The sequence below is a fragment of the Marmota marmota genome, unplaced genomic scaffold (genome assembly GCF_001458135.2).
Source record: "Marmota marmota marmota unplaced genomic scaffold, marMar, whole genome shotgun sequence".
Taxonomy (NCBI): Eukaryota; Metazoa; Chordata; class Mammalia; order Rodentia; family Sciuridae; genus Marmota; species Marmota marmota.
Genome location: NW_026000241.1, coordinates 1,266,867 through 1,289,409, shown reverse-complemented (window position 1 = coordinate 1,289,409; position 22,543 = coordinate 1,266,867). Strand labels below are relative to the sequence as shown.

Genomic DNA, 22,543 nt, shown 5'->3' with positions numbered 1-22,543 from the left:
GTTGGGCTGGGGTTATGGCTCAGTGGTAGAGTGCTTGCCTAGCATGTGTGAGGCACTGGGTTTCTCAGCACCACATATAAATAAGGAAAATAAAGTCTATCAGCAACTTATATATTAAAAAACAAAATTCAGTAAAGTTCAAAATTCTGTTCGCCAGGTGAACATGCCACACTGGCCATGCAGGGTCCTGGGATATTGCTACCACTGCAGAAAGTTGCACTTGGTGGCCCTGGAACCTAATCAAAGCCTATAAAGATCGATGCAGTTACCCAACCCTATCAGGGGCAACCAGTGCATAGTGAAGTCAAGTGCTCAGCCAAAGGTCACAAAACTTAGTTGTTACCAACCAGGCCTGAAACCCAGGATTCTTTCTGGGTCAATAATACTGCAACTTGTAGGTCGCTTCCTGTGGTGTTCTGCATGTGATTTGTCTCCTGCAGGTTACTGTGCTGGAAGCTTGAACCCAGTGTGGTGGAACCTCTAAGAGCTGGGGTATAGGGCTGGGGCTGTAGCTCAGTTGGTAGAGTGCTTGCCTTGCATTCACAAGACCCTGGGTTCAATCCCCAGCACCCCTGCCCCCCAAAAAAAGAGATGGGGTATAAACCACTATGGAAAGCAGTATGGAGATTCCTTAGAATACTTGGAATGGAACTACTATCTGACCCAGCTGTCCCACTCCTCAGTTTATACCCAAAGAACTTAAAATCAGCATACTACAGTGACACAGCCACATCAATGTTTACAGCTGCTCAATTCACGATAGCTCAACTATGGAACCAACCTAGATGCCCTTCAACAGAGGAATGGAGAAATGGAAAAAGAAAATGTGGGGGGGCTGGGGTTGTGGCTCAGTGGTAAGGTGCTTGCCTAGCCCATGTGAAAAACTGAGTTTTATCCTCAGCACCACATAAATAAATAAATAAACAAATATATAAATAAACAAATATATAAATAAACAAATAAACAAAAACAGGACTACAGTTGTGGCTCAGTGGTAGAGTGCTTGCCTAGCTTATATGGGGTCCTGGGTTTGCTCCTCAGCACCACCTAAAGATAAATAAAGGTATTGTGTCTATCTAGAACTAAAAAATATTTTTTTAAAAAATACAAAAAGTACAAAAAAAAAAAAAAGGAAAGAAAGAAAGAAAATATGGTACATACACACAATGAAATATTACTCAGCCTTAAAGAAAATGAAATTAAGGCATTTTCAGGTAAACAGAACTAGAGCATATCATGCTAAGTGAAATAAGCCAGTCCCAAAAAACCCTAAAACAGAATGTTTTTCTTCTTATTAGAAGCAGAAGCTGATCCATAGTGGGGCGAGGGGATATGAAATAATGAAGAAACTTTGTGTAGAGGGGAGGGAGGGGAAGAGTGGGGCTGTGGGGATGAGAAGGACGATATAAAGAGACAGACATTATTACTATATACACATGTATGATTACAGTATTGGAACAACTCTGCACCCTGTTCAGCCAGAGGAATGAGAAGCTGTGCTCCATTTGTTTAGTATGTCAAAATACATCTAAAATACTGTAAAATTAATTAATTAATATATAAAAAAAAACAGACTTGGTGCAGAGTGAGAGCGCATCACTAGCCTCTTCTTTGTCTCTGACTTCCTGCCTCACCTGTAATCTCTCCCTCTTATACACACTCCCTGTGCCATCTGCCAAGCTGATGCCAATGCCTTAAGTTCCCAGAACTGCATTAAATAAACTTTTTCATTTATAAAAGTTTCCAGCCTCAGGTATTTTGTAAACCAAATGAACTAGCATACTCCCCTTTCAAAAAAAGATTAGCATGCCTGTAACCCCAGCTACTTGGGAGGCTAAGGCAGAAGGATTACAACTTTGAAATTTCAGAAGCTTAGTGAGATCCTAACTTAAATAAAAAAAATTAAAAAAGGCTGGGCACCGTGGGGCACACTTGTAATCCCAGTAACTCAGAAGCTAAGGCAGGAGGTTTGTGAGTTCAAAACCAGCCTCAGCAACTTATTGAGGTGCTAAGCAACTCAAAGCCTGTCTCTAAATAAAATACAAAAAAGGGCTGGGGATGTGGCTCAATGGTTAAGTGCCCCTCAGGTCAATCCCTGGTACCACAAAAACAGACAATTCTGCTCTGGGGACTACTTCCTCCTTAATGGGATCAGTATGACCACAAGAAGCAGCACAGAACAAACTCGGGCTAGGGAGGGAGCTTCGGGGTCAAGTGCTCGCCTGCCACAGGCAAAGCCCTGGGTCACCTCCAGTACCACCAAAACGAAAAAAAAAAAGAAATAGAACCAACTTTCTTGCTGGGGAATTCAAAATTATTAAGCACCCACAGCTACCAGCAGGCCCCCCGCCTAGGGGACAGTGACAAGACCCCCTGCACACATACTGCAGTTCTCCTCGTCGGACTTGTCCTTGCAGTCAGGGCCGCCGTCGCACCTCCAGCTGCCGTGGATACACTCGCCGCTGCCACAGTGGAACTCAAGGGAGGAACAGGGGCCGGAGTCCCGCTGGGGGCTGGATGTGTCGCGGCCCCCGCAGCGCTGAGGCCACTCGTCTGAGCCGTCCTCGCAGTCGGGGTCACTGTCGCAAGCCCACAGCTCCGGGATGCAGGCGGAGCTGTTGCAGCGGAAGCTGGCGGGGCCGCAGGTGGTCACCGGGCAGGAGCCCTCGTCCGAGCCGTCCAAGCAGTCTCGGTCCCGGTCACAGACAAAATGCTGCGAGATGCATTTGCCGTCGTGGCAGCGGAACTCGTCCTGGGAGCAGGTCTTGGCAGCTGCGAAGACAGACAGGAGGCGGCCACCCTGTCACCTGGGTCACCTGGGGTTGTGGCTGAGCGCAGGCCCCACCACGCTCTGCGGCATTGTGAGCAGCCCTGGGTCTGATCCCAGGCACCAAAAAACAAGAAATAAACATACAGCAGGCCTGCTCCCTGATCCACGGCCTCACTTTCCACAGTTCTGGTGCCTAGCACTGAATCTAGCCTAAAAATATTAAATAGACCAGCAGCTCGGGAGGCTGAGGCAGGAGGATGGCCAGTGCAGAGCCAGCCTCAGCAATAGCCAGGGCTAAGCAACTCAGTGAGACCCTGTCCCTAAATAAAACCCAAAATAGGGCTGGGGCTGTGACTCAGGGGTTGAGTGACCCTGAGTTCAATCCCTGGTACCAAATATATATATATATATTCACACACACACACACACACACACACACATAATGGAAAATCTAGAAATAAACAACCCATAAGTTTTGTTTCTCCTCTGTGTGTGTGCAGCTGGAGGAGATCCCATTGAGGGCCTCACCTGTGGCAGGATGGGGCTCTACCACTAGCCACAGCCCAGTTCTTGTAAGCTTTAAATTCCTTTTAATACAGTACATTTTTATTATTTCATAATATTTTTATTATTTGAAAATATTGTTTCATAATATTTTAGAATTATCATATTATATATTACTTCATAATTTATTATATAAATTTATATAAAATTCATTAAAAATCATGTTGTTAGATTATTTTATTTTATGAGAAATAAAATATGTTTATAAGATTATTTTATTACATATAATGTTATTTTATAATATGAGGTATACTGTCATGTATAACTGAGCTCAGCCTCACAGGGTGGCTGGCAGTGGTCATGGTGGCTCACAGCTGCATGGGCCAGGTGGCAGGCACTCATCAAGAACAGCCTGAAGCTGGGCATGGTGGTGCACACCTGTAATCCCAGGCTCAGGAAGCTGAGGGAGGAGGATCGCGAGTTCAAAGCCAGCTTCAGCAACTTATCAGGGCCCTAAGCACTCGATGAGACCCTGTCTCTAAATAAAATACAAAAAAGGGCTGGGGATGTGGCTCAGTGGTTAAGAGCCACTGAGTTCAATCCTGGGTCCCCCCTCAAAAAAGAACAGCCTGAGGGTGCTCGGCAACCCTGGGACAGGTACTCGCTCCTCCACTGCAGTGCTCCTTGTCATAGTGGAATTTGAGAGGTGAGATACAGCCCCCTGGGGAACAATGCTTGTCTACTTCCCACTCCCCAGAGCCCTGGTGGGCTCTGGCACAGGCTGGACCTGTCACACACAAATGGCCTGGGGTGGGCAAGCTACTGGGACACACTTACGACAGTTTTGCTCGTCTGAGCCATTCTCACAGTCCACTTGGCCATCGCATTTCCAAAAGTTAGGAATGCAGCGGTTGACACGGCCCCCACAGTTGAAGTCCCCCGATTTGCAGGTGACGGACACTAAGGGAGAAAAAAGATTAAACCCTAACTCGAATGCAGATCAGCTGGTATCCCAAGGCCCACCTTTGTCAAAGAAAACTCCAGAACTTTTCAGAAAGTGGAGGCCAACCCTAACTTTATAGCTCAAAACGAAAGTCATGCAATGGTATTTGTTAAAAATTAGACATTGAGGGGCTGGGGTTGTGGCTCAGCAGTAGAGCGCTCGCCTAGGACGTGTGAGGCCCTGGTTCGATCCTCAGCACCACATAAAAATAAATAAACAAAATACAGGTATTGTGTCCAACTACTACTAAAAAATAAATATTTTTAAAAAAATAGACATTGGGTGATGCAAAGATTTTGCAGGAGCTAGAGGTGGTGGCTGAGCAGCACTGTGAAGGCATTAACGCTTCTGAGCTATTTGCTTTATATTAGGGGAAATTTACCTCAATAAAGATATGGCCAGAGAGGCTGAGGTAGCACTCAGTGGTAGAGCATGTGTTTAGTTAGCAGGCATGAGGCCCTGGGTTTCAACCTGGCACCACACACATTCAAAAAAAAAAAAAAAAAAAGAAGGAAGAAAACTCTAGTACAAGCTGAGGAGCCTTTATCTGAAATGCAAATGCTTGGAATCAGAAGAGTTCCAGATTTGGGGTTTTATAATATTTGCATATATATAATGAGATGTCTTGGGGATGGGACCCAAGTCTAAGGAAATCCATTGATGTTTCCACATACACCTTATATGCACACCTTATATGAGGGTAATTCTATATACTATCTTTAGAGCACCTGTGTTTTGACTGTGACCCTTCACATGAGGTCAAGTGTGGAATTTTCCACTTATATATCAACACCCAAAAAGTTTTGGATTTTGCTGGGCAAGGTGGTGGTACACACCTGTAATCCTACCAACTTGGGAGACTAAAGTAGGGATATCACAAGTTCAAGGCCAGTCTCAGCAATTCATTGAGGCCCTAAACAACTCAGTGAGACAGGTGTCTCAGTAAAATACAAAAAAGGTCTGGGGATGTGGCTCAGTGGTTAAGTACCCATGAGTTTAGTCCCTGGTACCAAAAAAAAAAAAAAAAAAAAGGCTGGGGATATAGCATTTCCAGGTTCAATCCCTAGTACCTAATAATAACAATAAAGGTTGGATTTTGAAGGATTTCAAAACATGGATTTTTGGATAAAGGATGCTTAACCTGGAACATCTCTCCCCATCTCCTAATTTGTGGTTCATTCATTCACTTGGCCACTTTTGTACAGGTCATTATTAAAAAGAGTCAGGAGGGGCTGGGATGTAGCTCAGTGGTGGAGTCGGGGTAGATGGTGGGGTATGCTCAAAGGAACTCACTGCATGTCTCCTGGGACTCGTCAGAGCCATCCTGGCACTCGGGGCTGCCGTCACAGACCCACTTGTAGGAGATGCATTTTCCATCCAGACATTGAAACTCGTTTCTTCCACACTTGCCTTCCACTATGAGAGAAGAAAAGGGGAAGAAGAAAGTTGCTCAAAACTAGAATCGGAAACTGACCACATTTCGCATTTCTGTTTCCTGTCAACCAAAGAATGAAACAGAAATGTAATCCCATCCATCACAGTCCGATTCCCAGGAAATTAAACAGAATGAAATATCAAAACCCCAAGGACAGTGGAGGATGCAATGAATAAACTCAAAAGAAAGACTTGCCAATCACATTGAAGGTTCTGACACCCTGGCTATTGAATGCAAAGTACAGATCCATTGAGATATAGGAGCAAAATATTAGAACTTCTGTGCACAGAAATAAAGAAATTAGCTAGGTGTGGTGGTACTCGCCAGTAATCTCAGTTGGCTTGGGAGGCTGAGGCAGGAGGATCTCGAGATTGAGTTCAGCGTGGGCAATTTAGTAAGGCTCTAAGCAACCTAGCAAAACCCTGTCTCTAAATAAAATATAAAACGGGCTGGGATGTAGCTAAGGAGTTAAGCACCCCTGGGCTCAATCCCTGGCACCAAAATAAATAAATTAATTAAATTAAATAAAAAAGGGCTGGGGATATAGCTCAGTGTTTAACTGCCTCCTGGGTTCAATCCCTGGTACCAAAACTAAAATAACATAAACTTCCATAGGAAAGTAAAAACTTAAATTTTTAGACAAAAGCGAAGATATTGTAAATACCCAGGAAATTTCCCCAAGTATATGATGTTTGTATATTTAAAAAGAGACCAAAATGCTAATATCTGCATATAGTTTTGATTTAGCTAGGTGTGGTGGTGCACACCTATAACCCTAGCTACTTGGGATGCTGAGGCAGGAGGAGCCAAGTTCAAGTTGCCAGCCTGTGCAACTTAGCAATACTCAAAATTAAAAATAAAAAAAGGAAGGAGCGGGTTGGGACTGTAGCTCAGTGGTAGAGCACTTGCCTACCTTGTGGGAAGCACTGGCTCTAATCCTTAGCGCCACATAAAAATAAACAAATAAAATTAAAAAGGCATTCTGTCCATCTACAACTACAAAAAAATAAAGGACTGTAGTGCTCAGTCCATACCCATACCAAAAAAAAAAAATACATATATTTATATATCTAAGATATATATATTTCTATATTTATATGTGAACTGGAATCAGGCAAACATTCACAAATCAACAGCACAGTTGGCCTTTCAAATCTATAGGTTCCTCAGCCACAGATTCAACATGTTGGAAATATTTTGAAAAACATGTTTTCTGAACTTATGGACTTCAGTGGTAGATTGCTTGCCTAGTATGTATGAGGCCCTGGGATCCCCCCCAGAAACACACACACACACACACACACACTTTTATGGACCATGGACCATTTGGGAAAAAGAAGTCTTTAGGGGAAGCTATGTGAAGGCAAGACCTTGGGACCAATGCTCAAGGCACATCCTTGGCTAAAATAAAGAATTGTGGTTTCTACCAAGATTCAGAGCCATTTTCAGATGAAGATGACCCACTGCCCCAAAGAAACAGAAAGAAGTTGCCCAATACATCTTTCCAGGCCACAAATCTGTGGCCAGTACTCCTCCTCCCATCTCAGTTCCTCTCAGACACATCCACCTGCAGATCTGTAAATTACCAGTCAGAAACTTCCTCTGCCAGCAAGAGAGAGATGCCAGGAGGTCACAAGATTTCACCCCTCTACCCGGCCCTCAACACTAACAATGACAACATCAAAGAAGGTCCTTCCTTTCACAGAACTGCATGGAAAGTGCAGCGTCATCAGTTCTGATGCTGGTTCACCTAAATGTTTTACAACTTCAAACCCCACTGTGGTCCCTTCTGAGGCACTTCCCCTCCTCCTTTGCTCAGTTAACCCCCATTGTTTGTTCAGGTCAACATGGATGCTAACCTGCTACAATAAAAAACTGGGTTAGGACTATGACCTCCAAGTATATTTTTTTCTCACCCTACCACACTATGTAGAAAAGATCTCTGTACTTATGTATCCCAGCCCAGAATTAAAACTCTTTGAGGAGGGTTGGGGATACAGTTCAGTTGGTAGAGTCTTCCCTCGCATGCACTGGGTTCAATCTCCAGCACCACCAAAAAAAAAAAATTTTTTTTTTTGAGAATAAGGGATGTTATTGTCATTCTTGCATCATGATGCAGTCTCAGCCCAATTCCTGACATGGACACAATCACTGCATTCAACAGGTATGCACAGAATCATGACCTAGGAAAAAGCAGGGGTGCCTCAGTGGTAGAACAAGTGCTTAGCATACATGAAGCCTTGGTTTCTATTCCTAGCACCAAAAAGGAAGAGAAGAAAAGAGAAAAGAAAAATTATGGCCTGGTTCATCACCTGACTTGGATAAAAGGGCTGCTCTTCCACACTTGAAAGGGTAATAGGACAGAATCTATCAAAATTTAAAATGCCAAGTAAATCCTTATGATTCTGCAGAAATACTAACACATATGCACATAGATAGTAAGTTCAAGGATACCCAGTGAATCCTTCCTTTATATAATAGTGAAAAGAAGGAAGAACTGGCTGTAATTTGAAAATACTATTGCAAATTCAGTGGTGCTCCCTTTGAAAGGTGAGGCCTGATGCTTTTCTTCAGGAGTGTGTACTAGACATTGAGGGACTTGCTTCTACCAAATAGGAAAAATTAAGGTGATGGGGAGTCATTTCAGAGCCTAGGTCACCAAAGGCACGGTAGCTTCTTGCATCTCTTACTGCACGGGATGTCAGATGCTTGTCATGAGGTCACTCAAGCAGTCCCAGGGAGAGCTCCATACAACCAGTAAATAAAGCCACTAGGTGGTCCTTCAACCCTAGCCAAGCCTTCCTATACCTACAGCCCCTGCAAATATGGTTTTTGCAGTGCATTTTAACAGCAACTTGGTGAAAGTCCCCATGCTACAACCATTTAGCAATGCTGCTTCCAAATTTCTGACCTACAGAAACAACAAAACAATAATGTCTTTATTTTTGTTGTTGTTGTTGTTTGATAAATTGGGGATTTATCACTGAGCTACACTGCCAGTTTCTTTTTCTTTTCTTTCTTTTGAGACAGGGTCTCACTAAGTTGCCCAGGCTGGCCTCAAACTTGCCATCTTCCTGCTTCAGTCTCCAGAGTTGCTGGGATTATAAATGTGCGCCACCACAACTGACTGTAATGTGTTGTTTTAAGGCACTAATTTTTGGAGGAACTTGCTATGCTGCAATAGATAATTAAAATATAATCTAATGTGAAAGGTATCTCTAGTGGGTTAGAAGCAGAGCTCAGTGGCAGAACAACTGCCCAGCATGCACAAAGCTGTGGATTCCATCTGCAGCACTGCAGGGAAAAAGTCTATCTATAGACATCATTATATACATATGTAAGCATAGTATATATGAAATACAGAGCATCTATAGAATATTATATAGATTTACCTATATCTATGTTTATAACCATACATCTATTATATGGCTATCATAAAAATATCACATTACACACGCATTTACATTTCCATGTCCGTTAAATATTTGTAATACAGATTCACGCTTATATTTATACCTATGTATCTATTACATATATAATAGATTTACATGCATTTATATTGATATTACATATTATATAGGCATACATATTTATTTTATAGCTATTTTATGTTTTATAGATCTCTATGTAGATATATATAATATAGGATATGATTTGACTATGATTCAATCCATCCAAATTCATATTGGAATTTTCCTCCTAGCAACTAGGACACTGCGGCCAGCCAATGATAGCAAGTAGAGGTCAGCCCAGGCAACTTAACCAGACCCTGTGTCAAAATTTAAAAAAAAACAAAAAAAAAAACAGGGTTGGGGTTGTAGCTCAATGGTATAGCACTTGCCTAGCATGTATGAAACACTGGGTTCGATTCTCAGCACCGCATATAAATAAATAAATAAAATAAAGGTCCATTGACAACTAAAAAAAAATAATAATTAAAAAAATAAGTAAAATCAGGGACTGGGGCTGTAGCTCAGTGGCAGAGCACTTGCCTAGCATGTGTGAGGCACTGGGTTCAAACCTTAGTACCACATAAAAATAAATAAATAAAATCAAGGTATTTGTGTCCAACTACAACTGGAAAATAGATATTTTTTTTTCAAAAAAAATTTTTTTGAAAGAAAATCAAGTGAAATCAGGGGATGTAGTTCTGTGACAAAGCAACACTGAATTCAATTCTCTGTATCAAAAAAAAAAAAGGAAAGGAAGGAAGGAAGAGGAAAAACCCTCCCGGTGTGCGCATGTGAGAACTAGAGGGACTTTGAAGCGATTGGGCTGGTGAGAGGGAGTCACGCAGTTCTCGCGAGACTGGATCAGTTATGGGAGCCGGCAGTTATAAAGCAAGCTGCCCCCCAGGCTTGTCCCCTCCGCATGCGCAGTGTGCGCACTTTGCCTTTCAGCTTTTTCCTCGCTGCGCGAGGCCCGGGCAGGTTGAGGCGGTCCTGTGCTGGCCTTTCAACCTTCAGAACCGTGAGCTAAATAATTTTCCTTTATGTACAATATATTTTAATATATAGAATATCTACATGGATATCCAAGTAAAATATATGATAATGTGACTCCTCCACAGCCATCGAAAGGGTGACGTCAGTCATCCACCAGGGGACACGGGCGGCCCACAACGTACTACGCCGGGAAAAGCCAGGTGCAGAAGTTTGTAGTAGTTCCCAGTAATCCGCTATATCTGGGTGTCACATAGGAAATCACGGCAAGGGGGCTTCTTTTTAGTATTCGCTTTAGGAGTGTTTGGTTTTAAGACTCCTTTATTCTTGAACCTTAAAAAAAAAAAGAAAGAAAGAAAGAAAAAGAAAAAGAAATCGCACAGGTGGCTGGGTGCAGTGGCGCATGCCTGTAATCCCAGCAGTTTGGGAGGCTGAGGCAGGAGGCTGAGGCAGGAGGATGGCGATTTCAAAACCAGCCTTAGCAATTTAGCGAGGCGCTACGCAACTCAGTCAAACCCTGTCTCAAAATACAAAAAAGGGCTCGGGATGTGGCTCTGGTTAAGTACCCCTGAATTCAATCCTTGGTACCAAAAAGAAAAAGAAAAAAAAAAATCGCACAGGAGAACCTAGAGGTAGGTCAGTGCTTGTCTCTGGCTTTAGCCCTCCTTGCTGTCAGCTGTTTTGGTTGCCTTTGGTAGTTTTAACCAGTAGGCTGAGGCAGGAGACCTCAGGATGCCCTTGAACATCTCATTCAACCTTGACCTTGGGTTTAGGGTTGGGGGTGATCTAGTTGAAGAATCACCTTAGAGAACTGGACACCACCACGTTGTTAGACTTTATTCCTTTGTTTTGTTTTGGTCTGGGGATCTAGTCCAGGCCCCTATTATACGTTATTACCATGCCCTGGTTTACTTCTATAAATTCCAAACTTCCAGATGAGTATTCTTTCACTGCCTAAAAATCTGTGAATCAAAATTAAACTAATATTTAGTTCTTTTTGGTATATTTTGATTTCTTTATAAATGCATAAGGCCCTGAGTTTAATCCCTAGCACACACAAAAAGTGATTTTTGAAAGACCGTTCTTTTGATTTACTTCTCTATTTATGTATGTATCTGTGCANAAAAAAGAAAAAAAAAAAAAAAAAAAAGTGCTGGGAATGTGACTCAGTGGTTAAGCATCCTTGAATTCAATCAGTGGCACCAGGGGGAAAAAAAAAAAAAAACTAAATAAAATTTATAAAAAAGCAGAGATACAGTACAGGCTGGGCATGGTGGCACATTCCTATAATCCCCATGGCTTAGGATGCAGATGCTGGAGGATCATGCAGGTTCGATGCCAGCCTCAGCAACTTCGTGAGGTGTGAGGCTGTAAGCAACCTAGGGAGACTGCCTCAAAAAAAAAAAAAGAGAGATCTATATAGATGTATGTGTAAAATCATAATAATCTGACTCCTCCAACATATTATCTAATGGTGTATTACTCAGAAATAAGAGCCAAAGGGTTATCACACAAATCAACACAGATCCCAAAAACCTTATGTTGTCTCTGACTTCTTTTGCTCCGGAGTACATACTCTGCATTTATGTTCCATTCTTTTATAGGCAAAACTAATTTTCTAATTCCAGAAATCAGATTAGTGGTTGTCTCTGAGATGTGTGTGTGTTGTGGGAGGAGTGATTTTGCTGGAAAAGGGTACAATGGAACTTTCTGGGAGGCTAGAAGTATTTTGTATCCTCATGGTAGGTGTGTGGTTCATGGATGTAGAGAATGATAAAAACTCATATAACTGGTCACTTAATATCTGTCCACTTAATAATGTCAATTGTATCTCAATTAAAAAAAAAAAAAAACAGGGCTGGGGTGGAGCTCAGTGGTAGAGAACATTAGTATGAGCAAGGCCCTGGATTCCATCCCCAGCATGGGAAAAGAAAAGATCTTCCAAGATCTTCCAGATTCAAGTTCTGTGCCTCTGGCAGAGGTTAGGAAGCAGTCCAGGTGAGATTAGGAGAGGCATGAGGAGGGCTGAAAGATGGATGGAAGTTGTAATGATGGGGAGATATAAAGGAGGATTCAGAAGAATAAAAAGAACTTGATAACTGTAAGTTCCAAGTAGGCCTGTCCTGAGTGGCCCCAGTTGGGAGCCATATGATAGGAATATGGGTAGAAAACAGGAAGGGAAGAGAGAAGCAAATGAGTTCTGAAGTCAGCTGTGGTTACAGGATACTGATAATTCTACTGCCCCATTACTTATCTGAACAGGATAAATCCCTTAGAGGTGCTACAATGTACCCCACACCCTACTGACTCATAGCTGAGTAGTGATCAGGCTAAAAGAAGGAAATGACTCACTCGCACATAGAGTGGGCAAAAAGCAACTAGGATTCCAGGATTTCGATAAATAAAAAGGGAAGTTCAGGCACAGGGCACTGGCAATAAAGATCTTGGGGGAGGAGCTTCTGTCACCCCATCTGGCGACAGCAGCTCTGGTGACCATCAATCCATTGCTCTCATCTTTGCATAAGGGACCATGTTACAAACTAAATGTGCCATTTGAAGGACTGGAAATACTAATAACACCTAAAAGCCCCTTATAGAATGAAAGAAGCTGGGAGTAATTGCACACTTCTTTTAGCCCACCTTCTCAGGAGCTGAGGAAAGAGGATCATAAGTTTAAGACCAGCCTCAGCAACACAGCCAGATCCTGTCTCAAAAACTAAGGAGTCCTGGGGCTGGGGATGTGGCTCAAGCGGTAGCGCGCTCGCCTGGCATGCGTGCGGCCCGGGTTCGATCCTCAGCACCACATACAAACAAAGATGTTGTGCCCGCCGATAACTAAAAAATAAATAAAAAATATTTAAAAAAAAAAAAACTAAGGAGTCCGGGAAAAGGAGTGCTGGGGGTGTTTAGCACCCCTGGCTTCAATCCCCAGTACCACCAAAAAAAAAAAAAGAATAAATAAAATAAAATCCCCTCCCTGGACATCAAGTCTTCCCCTAGCTACAATTCGGATTTTTAGCACAGGTGCTCAAGATCTCTGTTTCCTCATGGTAGGGATGCCTACGATATTCTAAGCACTGCACCCTCCCTTAAAAAAAGATCTAAGGGCCAGGCATGGTGGCACATGCCTCTAATCCCAGCAGCTCAGGAGGCTGAGGCTGGAGGATTGTGAGTTCAAAGCCAGCCTCAGCAACTTAGCAAGGCCCTAATCGACTTACTGAGACCCTGTCTCAAAATAAAAAATATTTTTAAAAAAGGGTTGGCGATGTGGCTCAGTGTAAGTACCCCTGGTTTTGATTCCTGGTACCAAATTAAAAAAAAAAAAGTTTCCTGGCTGGAGCTGTTGCTCAGTGGCAGAGTGCTTTGCTTAGCATGCAAATACCCTTGGTCCAGGGGAGGGGAGACACTGGGGTTGCGGCTCAGTGATAGAGTGCTTGCATAGCACACATGAGGCACTGGGTTCGATCCTTAGCACCACATAAAAATAAATAAAATAAAGATATGTGTCCATCTACAACTAAAAAAAAAAAAATATATATATATGGAAAAAACTATATATATATATATATAGTTCCACCCCCCAGCATTGAAAAAAAAAAAGAAAAAAAAAAACATCTCTTAGACTCAAAACTTAGCGCTCTCGTGTCATGAATGACAAGCCAGAAACAAAGTTATCGAAACAGAAAAGGAGAACACACATTTCTGCTTTTCATGCCCACATACAAATCAGGTGGTGAATGCTTTCGATGTTTTTCCCAGGCTATTGAACATAGTTGTGGTGCGGAGAAAACAAAATAGTGTATACAATTGTTTCCTTGAAAAAAGAAAATCCATTGGCAGTCGCAAACTCAAATTGAAAATAAATGAGAAATTGAGAAATCAATTGACCACTGAGCAGTGTGTCATGCACTGGTGGTCCCAGCTACTCTGGAGGCTGAGGTGGGAAAATCACTTGAGCCAAGGACTTAGGGGCCAACCTGGGCAATATAGCAAAAACTCTGTCTCCTAAAAAGGGGGAAAACGATTCAGGAGGCTGAGGCAGGAGGATTGCAAGTTTGAAACCAGCCTCAGCAACTTAGCGAAACTCTTAAAATAAAAATATAAAAGGGCCAGAAAGGTAGCTCAGTGGCAGAGCAGCCCTGGATTTCATCTTCAGTACCAAAAACAAGATCAGGGCTGGGGTTGTAGCTCAGCCTAGGGGTTGAGCACTTGCCTAGCATGAGTGAGGTCCTGGGTTCGATTCTCAGCACCACATAAAAATAAAATAAAGTCCATTGACAACTAAAAAAATGAAGGAAAATAAAAAAAAATAAAATAAAAAAATAAAGGAGAGGCCCTGGATTTCATTTCCAGCACCAACAAAGAAAACCACAAGACAGGTCAGTGCATGGATGCTTTTTCCCAAAGGCAGGTAAATTTTGTCACCTGTTCCTTTTGGGAAGGGTAGCCTGTCTCTGTCACTGTTCAAGGCTGCTTAATTCCAGAGTCAGTTAGCAACAAAAGGCCATTTGCTTGATATCCAGGAAGGGTGTGAACGCTGTTAATGTACTTAATATGAAAAGGGGACATCAAAAGGCTCATAAAAGCACCAAGCAACAGAAGCATCTAGAGTTGGATCTTATCAGAAGTGTAATCCTATAGATAAGAGCAGGAATTTCCTAGAAAGAATAAGGAACTAATTCTCCCAGAAAGGTTTTAATTTCAAGAAAGATCACCCTGTAGACACCTCATACACAATAGTTGATGATCCCGATCTGATTTTTAGCTAAATGAAGGCAAGCAGTTTGGATTCCAGCTACTTCCATTCTTAAAGGAAACTGACAAGAAATGTTTCAGGAAGTGCTCTGAAGACAGCTGGGAAGCTAGCTGGAGCCCTTAGGGCTACTAAAAACATACATTATGATGGGGCTCTCTGAAGTCTGGGGAAACAGCATCCTGGGGAAGAGAAGACACATCAGATCCTCAGCCTGGCCAACCAGAGAGACAGGAAACGAAATTGAGCCACTCATGTTAGTCTTGCTCAAGACTTAACTGGCCACATTTTCTAAAGTGGATCAGTGAGTGAAGGACAAGGTAATCTGGTGCACCCTGAGGAAGCTGGCTCTATCCATTCTATATATACATCTAGGTGGCTGAAATATCCCAACAGTCATGCTGGCTATTTTGAAGCATCCTCTCTCCTTCTCCCAGAGGAAATGGGTGTGTCACAGTGGGAATTTCAAGACAAGACATTCAGAATTCTTCCTCCGAAGCCAAACGCCAGCCAGTAAAACAACAAAACCTTTTTCTACATGGTTGCTCAGGCATTGCCTGTCCTTTCATAAGTTTAAGCGGTTCTGAGTAGGAAAAAGACCATTTAGCTCTTGCCTAAAGCAGCGCCGACTGCCTCTAGGAAGCTAATTTAAAGCCATCTAAGAAAGCCATAACTCGGGATCTTGTACCAACTGGCCTCTTGGCCAAATCTAAATTCAAACTTGCCCTCCTAAAAGGAAAAATCGCCACGTGGGCAACTCGGCCACCCTAAAGGGTGTGGTCCCCGCCCCACCCTGGCTGCAAGTCTCAGGTTTGGACCAAGGAGCAATGGGAGTTTCTAAGGTAACATTTCAGCCCTGAGGTCTAAGGGTGGCCTGGGCCACATCTGTGTAATTGACGGGGAGGTGAAGAAAAAGGTGGAGCTGGAGAAGAAACTGCAGCCTCTGCCCAGGCGTGCTTAGCGGGTCCTTTCCATGCTCCCGGAAGCAGCTTCAGAACGTGTGGCCTCCTTTGTGACAGGACTCAGCCTGCCCGGGGTACCACGCCAGTCCCGCCCTGCGTATTCACAAGCCATGCCTTACACATCCGCCTCTGACTCCCATTGGACAAGGGGAGTGGCTCGAGGCTCGCCTGTTCAGACTGCACCCAATGGATGCCTGGGGGCGGGTCCTGGAGGCGGGGCTTGGGGCGGTACCCCTGGGCTATCCCGCGCTGGGAGCATGGGAGGTTACAAGAGTTCCAGCCGGCACAAAGCCCATCTGGACCCTACTGCCTGTGGGCAGAGGTGAAAGAGTATACCAGGCCTCCAAGTTGGGCAGTGGGGCTTCGAGTCACCCTTGCCCCAAGCATGGGGGGTGGAAATCTCAACATTTAGGCCTGGATGTCCCTACACCCACTCTGAGGAATTTGCGGTGGCCCCTTCCCTGGCGGAGACTTGGAATAGTCGAGCTAGGTTTCCGCTGAGCCTACAGTGACTCCCACAATCCTTGCTCCTCGCTCCCATGAGTATTCTCTCCAGCCGCTTGGGAGGATCCTTGTGCCATGTACCCACAAGTCTCCCAAGCAAGGAGTGATTCTCTTTCGCTCCTCACTTCTAAATTACCAAAAGGCTCCCGGAGATCAGTGGGCTGCCTTTACCCGGCAGGGGATCCTGGAGCAAGCCTTACCTTTAGCCCCCACCGCAGCGAAGAGTAGTGCGACAGCCCAGTGCAGCCCCCAGTCGGCGGTCCTCATGTTCACAGCGTCCACCTACAGTGTCTCCGCCCGGCTACAACCCCTCAGTATCCCTGCTGGAAACCAAGGCTTCGAGCAGCTCAGCGGCGACTACACGCGGGGCTAGAGTCATTTGCAGCATTTCTATGTGAGGTTTCTAGTAGGGGGAGGAGTTTGCAGTGGGGTGATTTTCAAAACTCTTCACCTCACTGCGGAGGAGGAGCTTCGAACGGCCGATGTGACATCGGCTTTTTAACCCGTGAAGCCCTGACTTGGATTCCAGTTCTTTCAAAGCTGCTCCAAAACAGGGGCTTGATTTAGTCCTCCGTGAAGAGTAGATTTCCCCCCCTCAGTTGAAATGCATCTTTTGAAAGATTCCTTGAAATGTCTCAACTTTTGAAACTGCCACGTTTCTTTTTCATTCCCAAAGAATAATCTTCATCCTTTGAAATGCTCCCATGGTCTAACGAGGATCTCCTTTCTGCCGCAAAAGGAAAATAGAAATATTGGAAACTTCCTTTCCTCTTCTCTCCTTTCTGTATTTGCCTTTTCCTTTCTAGCAATTGTGTGTGGATTTCTAAGTTTAGTTGCATATAGTTTTTGATGGATATTCCAAATCGCCTTATAAACAGTAATTAGGAATTTAAATAAACTTTCAGGAAAGTACAGACAAAACATTATTTTGTTTTATCTAGCTAGCACTTGGATAAATTATGACCAAAAACATCTCAAAAATCAATTAGCCCAATACCTGGGGTCTGGATAGAAATATTGATTTTAGGGCAGAGTTAAACAAACAGAGGATGGTTTCCTTTCCTCAAAGCCAAATTAGAACCAAACAGGGAATAGGGCTTTCATAGTGAAGCCTGAGAGCCTTCACCACAGCTGGCTGATGGAAAGTAACTTTGAAGAATCAAGGAGTCTTTTTTTGGAATATTTATTTATTTATTTATTTTTGTGCCCAGGATTGAACCCAGAGGCACTTAACCACTGAGCCATATCCTCAGCCGTGTGTGTGTGTGTGTGTGTGTGTGTGTGTGTGTTTGTGTGTGTGTGTGTATGATGGTGGGGATTGAATACAGGTCCTGTGTGCAAGGCAAGCACTCTACTAACTGAGCTATATTCCCAGCCCTCCCCAACCCTTTTTTATATTTTATTTAGAGACAGTGTCTCGCTGAGTTGTCTTGCTAAGTTGCTGAGGCTGGCTTTGAACTTGCAATCTTCCTGCTTCAGCTTCCTGAGCCGCTGGGATTACAGGCAAGTGTTACCACACCCAGATCTTTTTGGAATAATGGGGTGTCCAGAGGCCATCTGCTAAAAAGGTGCCTGTGGGGCTGGGGATGTAGTGGTGGAACATTTGCCTAGCATGTGTGAGGCCCTGGGTTCCATCCCCAGCACTGGAAAAAAAAAAAAAAATTAAAAGGCACCAATGAGAAACTTGCCTGTACCCCCACAAAGGATCTAACAGGCTGGGAGGAATCCTCAGGGAATGAGCCAGTGTTCTGGGGTTTTGCAAACTGTTTATAGCAGGGGTGGGAACCTCTCAGGAGGATTCTAGGGAAACCCAAAAGAGAATACAGAAATGAGAAAGGAGGACAATTAAACCCTGAGAAAAATATGATTGCCTGACACAGTGGCTCATAACTGACACAGTGGCTCATACCTGGCCATACTTGGGAGGCTGAGGCTGGAGGATCACAAGTTCAAGGCCAGCCTGGGTAACTTAGTGAGACCCTATCTCAAAATAAAAAATATAAAGGGCTGGAGATGTAGTTCAGTTGTAGAGCACCCCTCCAGTACAGGGCGGGGGAGGGGAAGAGGAAAATGTGATTAATTCAGAGGCGGAAACTTATGAGTGTTTAGTAGTAAGGGGAGCCTTCTGAATCAAACAGACCTTAGGAGCTGGGGCTGCAGCTCAGTGATAGAGCGCTTGCCTAGAATATGTGAGTCATTGGGTTCCATCCTCAGCACTACAAAAAAATAAATAAGTAAAATAAAGATATCGTTTCCATCTACAACCAAATATATTAAAACAAAAAACAGATCTTAGGGCAAGTAAATTAGCTTTCTGAGCCTGTAAAGGGAAATAATTCCTGAGCCTCTTTGCCAGGGTCAAAGTCACAGGAGATAAATAGCAATCTCCCAGGAAGTTTATAAGGATAAGCACGTTATAGAAGTTATCACAACATTTATGAACATGTCCCCACTGAATTTCATTCCTTATCCCATATGCCAAAAAAAAAAAAAAAAAATTCATCCAGGTGCAGTGTCACACTTCTGTAATCTCAGCTACTCAGGAGGCTGAGGCAGGAGATTCACAAGTTCAAGGCCAGCCTGGGCAACTTAGTGAGACCTTATCTCAAAATAAAAAGGGCCAGGGATGTAGCTCAGTGGCAGAATACCGCTGGGTTCAATCCCCAGTACCACCACCCACAAATAAATAAATAAATAAAGTTGAATCATTACGCTTGGTTTTCCTTTAGAAAAATTACAAGCCATAACAAGCTCTCTTTTGATATCTCATTCTTTCTCTTTCTTTCTTTCTTTTCTTCTTTTGAGACAGGGTCTCCCTGTGTTGTCCAGACTGGTCTGGAATTCCTAGGCTCCAGCAGTCTTCTTGCTTCAGCCTTCCAAGTACCTGGGACTTCAGGTATGAGTCATGTGCCTACACTTGGCTATCTCTCTTGTTTTTTTTTTTTTTTTGGTACTAGGGATTGAACCCAGGGTTGCTTTACCACGGAGCTATATCCCAAGCCCTTTTCATTTTTTATTTTGAGACAGTCTAAGTTGCTTAGGGCCTTGCTACATTGCTGAGGCTGGGAACTTGGGATCTTCCTGCCTCAGCCTCTGGAGTCCCTGGGATTACAGGCAAGCACCACCACACAAACCATCTCTCTTTATCCACCTAGAAGTAGTCCTTCTTTCCTAACAGGCCTGGAAACAGTCACCAGTAAGTCATCTCTTCCCCAAAGGGACTTAGCTTAAATTACCTGCAGAGTTAAAGATCAGTGCTGGCTTCCAAACTCTTCTAACCGCAATGTCCCCATCTGCCAACATTTCCAAGACAGTCTTCCTAGCCCTCTCACCTGACTGCAGAAATCTCAGGCCTCTCCTGTCCCTGCCACCCAAGGCTGTGGTACTGTGTTGCCCTGAGGACAGATCACACCCTATTTTTCTGCTTCTGTTTTGTGGAGCTTCCATAAGCTCCTTGCCCAGCTCACAGGGTTCTCAGGAGGGTCGAGTGAGCTGATGGACGTAACATGATCAGAGCACCCTGGACACATAACAAATGCCATATATAGTTTGCTTTTTTATTTGGCTCCTTTGTGTGCTGCATTATTTTTTCCCTTTTTTCTTTTAATCTCTTTGGGGAAGAGCTGTCTGTTCCTGCCTTCTTCTAGTAGGCATTGAGTAAGTAATCCTTCTGTGGGATCCTTTACTTTTTTTTTTCTTCCGTATTTGTATGTGTGTGTTGCTGGGTTGGAACCTGGCCTCGTGCATGCAGGACAATTGCCTTACTACTGATCACACCCCAGATCCCACGTCTTTGATCTTGATTTGGCATAGGTATCTCATGCGATCTAACAAACAGCCTATCTAATTTGTCCTGGTTTCTTCCTCTAATTCATGCAGCGCCTCATACCAGAATAGATTTCCACCCCAACCTTGGCCAACCAGACAGGCTTTGGTCAAGGTGAGTCAGGGCAGCTAGGGCCTGGCCTTTGGCCTGCTAGACAGTTCAGAAAGGGTAACTACACAGGTCACAATGCCTTCCCGTGGGTATGGCTCAGAACATGCCTGGGCTCACCACCACCGTCTCTCCCAGATGCCCATAAGCCACATGGGTGCAGATCTTATGGTTTCTTCTAGTGCCTGTTAGGCCATGGCACCAGAAACTATTAAGTGAAGGGGCTAGAGTGCACCTTGGTGGTAGCAGCTCATCTAACATGTACAGGCCCTGGGTTCAATCCCAAGTACTGGGAGGGGAAAAAAAGCCTGAGAGATAAACAGGGCAGGTACTCTATAAACACAGACCTGTGCAGTACCCAGATAATACAGAGGCTGCTTCTACTATGGGCAATGGGAAGCTACTAGATAAAAAGTATATTTAAGGGGCTGGAGTTATGTATGGCTCAGTGGTGGAGTGCTTGCCTATCATGTGTGAGGCACTGGGTTCGATTCTCGGCACTGCATATAAATAAATAAATAAAGGTCCATGAATATCTAAAATTAAAAAGCGTATTTAAATTTATTTTGAGCAGGTGAAATATTCCTTTTTTAAATATCTTTACTTTATTTTTAATGTGGTGCTGAGGATTGAATCCCGTGCCTCATGCATGCTAGGCGAGTGCTCTACCACTGAGCCACAACTCCAGCCCCAGGTGAAACATTCCTATAGTTTAAAAGTAAGAAGACTTTTTTCCTAAAATCAGGAACAAGACAAGGATGCCTGCTCCCACCACTCTTATAGGTGTCCTCGCCAGAGCAAGTAGACAAGATAAAGAGATATAAGGCATCCTAATTGAAAAAAAGGAAATAAAATTATCTCTGTTCACAGACAACATGATCTTCTATGAAAATAACCCTTTTAAAGATGCCACAGAAAGTGCTGGGGGTGTAGCTCCATGTAGGTCTCCTGCCTAGCAAGGGCCTGGGTTTCATCTCCAGCACTGAAAAAAAGATTCCCAACCACTTCTTTGCAGAAATAAACAGTCTATCCTAAAATTCATATGGACCCTCAATGGGTCCCAGATAGTCAAAACAATCTTGAAAAAGGAGCATCGTTGGAGGTCTCACACTTCCCATCCATCCAGGTCCTCTCCTTTCTGACAGTTTGGACTTCTGCGGTATCCTGCTAGAAACATTAGGCATATACAAGGAAGTGTGCCTCTATATTTTCTCCACAAAGTGTAGCACCGCTCACTCACACCTCTGCTTTTGCTCACTAATGTGTCCTATGGCACATTCTGGAGTAGATAACTTTGCAATCAGTCCAGGATGGTCAGGATTTCCACAGGCAGAGGCAGAGGAAGGGAAAGAAGTTGGCCCGAGACAGGTGTGGAATGGCGGGAGGTTGGAATAGGGCCAAGATAGAGGCTGGGAGTAGCCTTTGAATGAAGGAAGCTATATTTATAGCAGTAAGAAACCTGGAGACCATTAAGCCTGGGAGTGGCAGGATTAAAGTTGTAATTTGGGCAGAGGACTCTTCAGTTATTTCACGGGAGTGGGGGGCAGGAGATTGACAGGAAGGCTGGGCAGGAATGGGGGGAGGAAGCAGTAAATTTACGTCTCTTATTCAGACTTCTAGGCTGGTTATTAATTTACATGAATCATGAAGTTAACATTTCTGTCATTCACCATCCTTGACTTGTCCTAGATTATGAGTGTGTTGGTGTGAAGTGTATTGTTTACAGACTACTCCTAGCTAGAGGATTTAAAAAAAATATTTTGTAGTTGTGGTTGGACACAATATCTTCATTTAATTTATTTTTATGTGGTGCTGAGGATCAAATCCAGGGCCTCGCAAGTGCTAGGCAAGCACTCTACCGCTGAGCCACAACCCCAGGCCCTAGCTAGAGGATTTAATGACTGGTTTTGAAGTATCTGGAATGAACCAGAAGTACCTAGAAAGCTTAAAAAGATGAGTGGTCTGCCTGTAAGTAGGAAGACTTCAGAGGTCCATCTTGGTGATGTCACTTCTACCATTTCATACAAATCCCTTCTCCTTTTTGAGTCTCCTCACATTTATTTCTTATTCAAGAAACTTCTTTTTTCCTTTTTTTGCATCGATAGCTTCGGAACCCAGGTTCTGAATAGGTTCACATGTGGTAACCAGATGCTCTGCCACTGAGCCACAGCCCAGCCAAAGAAGCTTCTTTTCTTTTCTTTCTTTCTTTCTTTCTTTTTTTTTTTTTGGGGGGGGG

General features: G+C 43.6%; 1 protein-coding gene across 2 annotated transcripts in view; it reads right to left on the bottom strand.

The window, feature by feature from the left end:
• The window catches only part of Ldlr (low density lipoprotein receptor), a 40,954-nt gene extending 24,167 nt beyond the window's left edge, over nt 1-16,787 (bottom strand). Inside the window, exons 1-4 of one of the 2 annotated variants that reach the window (XM_048795533.1) lie at nt 16,574-16,787; nt 5,571-5,693; nt 4,112-4,234; nt 2,386-2,772 (exon numbers count right to left, since the gene is read on the bottom strand). In XM_048795533.1, coding sequence (XP_048651490.1) covers nt 2,386-2,772; nt 4,112-4,234; nt 5,571-5,693; nt 16,574-16,640 — 700 coding nt within the window. In that variant the 5' untranslated portion in view covers nt 16,641-16,787. The remainder of the gene's footprint in view (nt 1-2,385; nt 2,773-4,111; nt 4,235-5,570; nt 5,694-16,573) is intronic. The other variant, XM_015489037.2, reaches the window with a different exon arrangement.
• Between the last annotated feature and the right edge of the window lie 5,756 nt (nt 16,788-22,543).